Genomic DNA, 6000 nt, shown 5'->3' on the forward strand with positions numbered 1-6000 from the left:
TATCCGATCTATCTTCTGCAAAGTATAGTTTGTAACAAAATGTGTGTCCAATATTCTGGGCTTATTCATATAAAGCAAAATTGTCACTCTTTTTATGTTACACTCACTCTAAGGAGTGTGCTTTGTGAAGTTTCTGTTTGTATTTTTGTAGTAGTTTATTGCTTATATATTTTTTTAGTTGATAGAAAATCCAGTTTGTATGATTTGACGCTAAATTAATGAAATTAAAGACACAAACCTGAATTGTACATTTCTCCCCATTGTTAATATTTTAGTCTACATTTTGTATCACAGCTCACAGTGTACAAACCCTTTAGCATTGCCTTAATCTATTTTATTTTTTATGTTTTTATTTTTCCCCAGATATATGAAAATGCCATCATTCAACCTGTTTGGATATTTCATCTTATTTGGTCTTTATTTTAACTGCTTTAGTGCCCTAGTAAGTTCTCTAAATTGACATTCATACTATGTAAATACCGTATATGTTAACGATTTATTATAATTAATGTTAATATTGTGATGGGACTTTGAGAAGGTTATTTTATAATATGTGTCCTTTAGTCAGTGCTGATTACTTTAATAATTACTATTTATAAAATGATTATTTATTAAATGTATTATTTATTTGAATTACTGACATTTATTTCTTTGTAACCATTTTTTTCTTTCCAGCCTGTGACCGATGATCCAGTCTATTCAGGTAAGTTGTGTTTAAGTGTGCTGTTATTCAATGCTTTCCACTCTCAGCAAACCTTACTGTCTGTAAACACCTAATACATGCAACGGATTTAACTCTAAATGCTAACCTTGTCTTTCAATTAAATAATGCTGCTCGGTTACGTCAGATTTTACCACTGGGTATCTGTTTATTCCAAATCTGACCACTTTGAAAAAATAGTTGGAGACAAAATGTTTCAAAATATTTTTTTTACATTAAAAAAAAAACCAAAACCCTCTGAATTGCAGCAAATGCGAATCGCAAAACTGAAGAAAAAAATAGTTGATTTTAAAAATTCTCCAACTCAGCCATGGAAGCAGTTTAGTTATTTTAGTAACACTTTTGACATTTAGATTCCATTTGCTACAATATTCATACTTTTTGTCTCGTTAGAAAAATCTCTAAAAAATATTATTTTGAATATATGTTTATTATTTAACAACAAATATGCTGCACAACAATTTGTGATTAATTTACTAAACACAAGTTGCAGTGAACTGAAAGTAAATTTTGCAAAATGTAGACAAAAATTATGATTTGGAACAAAGATTTTCTCAGAATCTCCTCCCCTATAGTAACAGTTTGGCTATTTTATTTCAAGATTTTCAATTTTTATTTTCAATTCACAATAATTCGACGTTTAAAGAATAAACCTGTCAATGTGTTTTATTTGTTCGGATTTGCATTTTAATAATTATTATTTTATTTCCATTTCAGGATGTGACTGCTCAGATATTTGGCTGAGAAACCAAAGCTCTGTCAGCGGCGTTTACAGAATTAAACCTATTGGAGCCGCAAATTCATTCGAGGTAGGAAATGTTACCACGACTTGCTGCGAAATGTTTGTCAATGGCTGTTTGTTAAAAATGTTTGTTAACGGTTGTTCAAATAGTTTTTGGCCCGGTGTCGATTCATTTATTATACTGAGAATTCTGGAGTATTGACATGAGAAATAAAAATGTAAGGAAAAAAAGCTGTGTTGAAAAAAGAGATAAGCAGGCAAATTTTTCCATTTTGCTATTCTGTTCTGATATTCGTGATACCATTTTTACATTTACAAAAATTCAATTTTATTGGACTGCTGTTTCTCTTGTTTTGTGATTCAGAGTTTTGTCTGGGTATAAAAAGCAAATGTTTTTTTTTGCCATGCACAACTCTATAGATCAGAAAACTGAATATTTTTGGACAATATTTTTTTTAAAAAGTTATTTGCCAGCTCAGCTATTTTGCCTAAACTTTGCATTTTTCTATTTAGCTTCCAACAATTTCTGGTTTAGCGAATAAATTGATTGGGTGTTCTCCCTCTGGCTAGCTACAGCTGATGGCTACATGCCTTTCTTTTGATTATCAGGTTTAAAGCAGAAAGGGAGGATTAGGAGATAAAGCAGTGATACTTAGCTACTAAACTGTGAATTGAGCTATATTGCATTTTGAATTAGTGTAGACTAAAATGGTTTACATTTCGAGCTAGTTAGATAAATTTGTTCAAACTGAGAATTTTTTGCCTTAGTTTTGCAAACTTGGCTTCCAGTTTGAGCAATTTCCTGTTTACAAAATTAACCTCACTATAGAAATGTAGTTTTTTTTTAAAGTTTAGTGGTCGGTCCAGAGCCATAAAAGTATATGATTAAATAATTAAATGTTACATTTTTAAATACTACCTGATGGTAACTAAATATTCCTGTTTGACCTGCAGGCTTTCTGTGAAATGAGGGAGGACGGTGGATTGACTCTAATCCAAAGCCACAATGGAAACGATAAATTGCCCTTCGACACAGATTGGGATGACTACAAAGAGGGATTTGGAAACCTGACTGGTAATTGCTGACAATTCTATTTTATGGCCTTCAATAGCAAACCTGTTCGTACAATGATGACAGAATGTGCAGCCCACCCTGTATACATGGGGGTGTGCTCTGAATTAAAGACCCTCCTTTTCTCACTGATCCTGTGCAGGTCCTCGACTGACAGAGAAACAAACTGTTACCCTTGTAGTACAGTTACTCCATCTGCCTCGGCCACAGACACTGTGTAGGATATTGGGCCCTTAATAGCAGAATGTGCTGCTGTTGGAAAAAGAAGGAAAATCTCGAGAGTGGGGTTGGGACTCTACAGCACTCCAGGTGTTGTGGACTACATCTCCCATAATGCCCTTACAGCCATAATGCTGGCTAATTAAAACGTGAGATTCCACAATATCTGGATTGCCGAAGTTTGCCTTGAAAAGAATACTTAGTAAACCAGGAAGTGAATCAGCCAATTACGACGCTCTTTATTTCTAGCACTGCTTAGCTGATCCCATAGGCAGTACTTTAAATCCACAGGGGTTTCTGGGAGTTGTAGTTCAATTATTAAAACAAGGAGGGAAGGTGAGAAAGTGTGAGATTATAGAGGGAGACGGATTTTTAATTTAAAGAAAAACTAGTGAAGATTAATAAAACAATCTCTTCAGCATAACTAGCTGTATCCTACCCAGCACATTACACCAAACCAAATGTACGTGTCTGCCTGCAGCGCCCCTTTAAATAGATACAATTCCCTGTGTAGGTACTGGGCTATTCTATGACTGAATGTGTGTGATCTCAATGTAATTTCTTTTTGAAGGGGAACATTGGCTGGGACTTGAGAAGATGTATCTGCTGACCCATCAGGGTTGCAGAGCTGCAGACCTGCTTATCAGCCTGGGAGACTTTGATAAATCAGAGGCTTCTGCGCTATACAGCCCTTTTACCATCGGCTCTGAGGACACGCAGTACAAGATATCGCTGGGAAACTATTCCGGGAATGCAGGTACGGGGTCTGACGATATCTGTAATTCCTTCTTTCCTTGCTTTTGCCCAAAAATAATGCTCCCTTCAGAGCTGATACTAATATAGGGACTGTTCTAGTAAATCTAGGAGAATTAGCAATTATCAAAATATAATAATAATAATAATAGTAATAATAATAATAATAATAATAATAATAATAATGTGGATAAACAAGTCCACTATTGTGTTACGACTGTTCCAAGACATATAGTCAATTAATATAGTGAGATTTTTAAAATAAATAGCAGAGAGTGGAATAGAACCATCCCCGTAAATGGTAAATTTTTTGTTTTTCTTTGATATACAGATACCTCTTGAAAAGAATGCAAATGTCTAGTGCATGAATATAAAAACTGGATGCTTAGAATGTTCTACATCAGTATCACTTGCTACTTCCCCAAACCCCTTGTTTTTATCAATCCCCCAAACTCTTTCTTGTATATGTTGTCAGTTTAGGCAGCAATATAAATGATTGAGTTTGGAATAATATTGTTTTTTTGTTAATCAATTCTTGTTTTAGGAGATGCTTTCAGAGCAAGATTGAATGTAAAAGATGTAAGATCCAATCAGGATGGGAGCTCTTTCAGCACCCGGGACAGAGACAATGACAACTGTGACCCATGCTTTAAGGGTGATATCATCTTCAATAGCTGTGCCCGGGATTATAGCTCAGGCTGGTGGTTCAATGGATGCGGATTAGCAAATCTGAATGGTCGCTGGCGTCCGGCACAGAATAGTATAGGCTGGCGTTCCTCGGTGTCTTGGGAAACATGGAGAAACAACAAGTCTCTGATGTTTAGTAAGATGTACATAAAAAACTATTAACGGGAACATTTTACTGAAGACGTGTCTTTAAGTGTTTGTTCAAAGTGTTTGTATATTTTTTAAATGATCTTGAATATATTTTACTCATTGTTTTGTAAATAATTGTGTGTTGTGTTGTTAAATAAAAATAAAATCCATCCCAGTCTCGCTCTGTATCTTTTTGAAAGAAAAGTCTAAAAAGCAGATAGTTCATGTTTTCTTTTTAATTAATATAAGTACAAAATCAATATGTTTTTTCTTGTTTTTCATAATATAAAAAAGTGCAGGTTTTTCTAGAGTGCCACGATGCAAGTTATAGCGGTATACTTAAACATATTTAGCCTGCTTATTCTCATAATGTATCATTCTGATTTCTCAACAACTATGTCATAAAGTGTCTTTAATATGCTTGCTCCTGCTGTTGTGGCACGGCGATTTATTTTGTTATATGTCATTTAATGCACAACAAAAAATAATAATAATACAAAAATAATAATAGAAGTAAAACCAATGACTCAAGAAAACAAAGACATAAAAAACAGATGCAAAAACAACCAGATGATAAAATAAAAAATCAAGCAATAATAAAAATACGATGATCTAAAAGTATGACGATAAAACGTAGTCACTGGAGTAAATATGCTCCCCATGACGTACTGAAACAGGTAAAAATCACCGTTAAAAAGTAATATAAATAAATGGGCAATTCTGGTAGAGTTCATGGCCAGAGTAATGTCACGTTATACTCACCTTTCTATAGCGAACGGGAAAATTTCTGGTTTATTCACTAAACCCTGAATTGTAACAAACTGATATATGAACGGCAAAATTCAAACAAAAAATGCTGGAGAAATTTTCTAACCTGGCTATCGTCAAATCTTGGCTATTTTACCTTAAATTGTACCATTCAGGTTTTTATTCTCCGTAGTTTGGTGTTTATTAAATAAATGCCTTTTTCAGCAATGGCCATTCGTTTGTTTTAGGTAGCGTATCAGTTATATTAACACGCTGAGCTTGTTTGGTGTGTCAGTAACTACAATAATACAGATTAAGGAACATCACACACAAAAATATAGGTTTTAACGTTACAAGACTACTTAAAATCACCTCTACCAGCAAACAAATATTGTGATTTAGTTCCACCATGTGACCATATTGTATTAAGCCCACCACTATGTCACAGTACCCCAACATCGGTGGATCTTACACTATTTTTAACATGGGAGACAAACAACAACTTAAACCGTGCTAGTAACTAAATATAACAAACAAAAGTGCATTTAATTAATCTGTTTTAGGAGCATTGTGAATAAATATCATGCGAAATCAGCAGTGGGGCTTCCTTAAAGACAAAACTTTATACAAAATATGGATTAAAGGGACACTCACTATAGACGCCAAAACAACTTTAGCTTAATAAAACTGTTTGGGTGTATAGATCATGTCCCTGCAGTTTCACCGATCAATTCTCTATCATTTAAGAGTTACATCACTATGGGTTCTGTTCATACAGCCCTCTTCACACCTCCCCTGGCTGGGACTCACATAGCCGGCATGATAACAGAATGGTTTCATTTACAATAATATATTAGCTTGCATTAGAATTTTTTTATCTCCTGCTCTATAAATTTTATTTTAATCATACACAGAAGGCTCTCGCATGGT

General features: G+C 34.1%; 1 protein-coding gene across 1 annotated transcript in view; it reads left to right on the forward strand.

The window, feature by feature from the left end:
• Positions 1-4369, forward strand: part of LOC134601587 (fibrinogen-like protein 1) — a 28649-nt gene extending 24280 nt beyond the window's left edge. The window contains exons 4-7 of the mRNA XM_063446111.1: positions 1439-1530; positions 2418-2538; positions 3326-3511; positions 4052-4369. Coding sequence (XP_063302181.1) covers positions 1439-1530; positions 2418-2538; positions 3326-3511; positions 4052-4356 — 704 coding nt within the window. The 3' untranslated portion in view covers positions 4357-4369. The remainder of the gene's footprint in view (positions 1-1438; positions 1531-2417; positions 2539-3325; positions 3512-4051) is intronic.
• Positions 4370-6000: the final 1631 nt, after the last annotated feature.

This window comes from Pelobates fuscus, chromosome 3 (genome assembly GCF_036172605.1).
Source record: "Pelobates fuscus isolate aPelFus1 chromosome 3, aPelFus1.pri, whole genome shotgun sequence".
Lineage (NCBI taxonomy): Eukaryota > Metazoa > Chordata > Amphibia > Anura > Pelobatidae > Pelobates > Pelobates fuscus.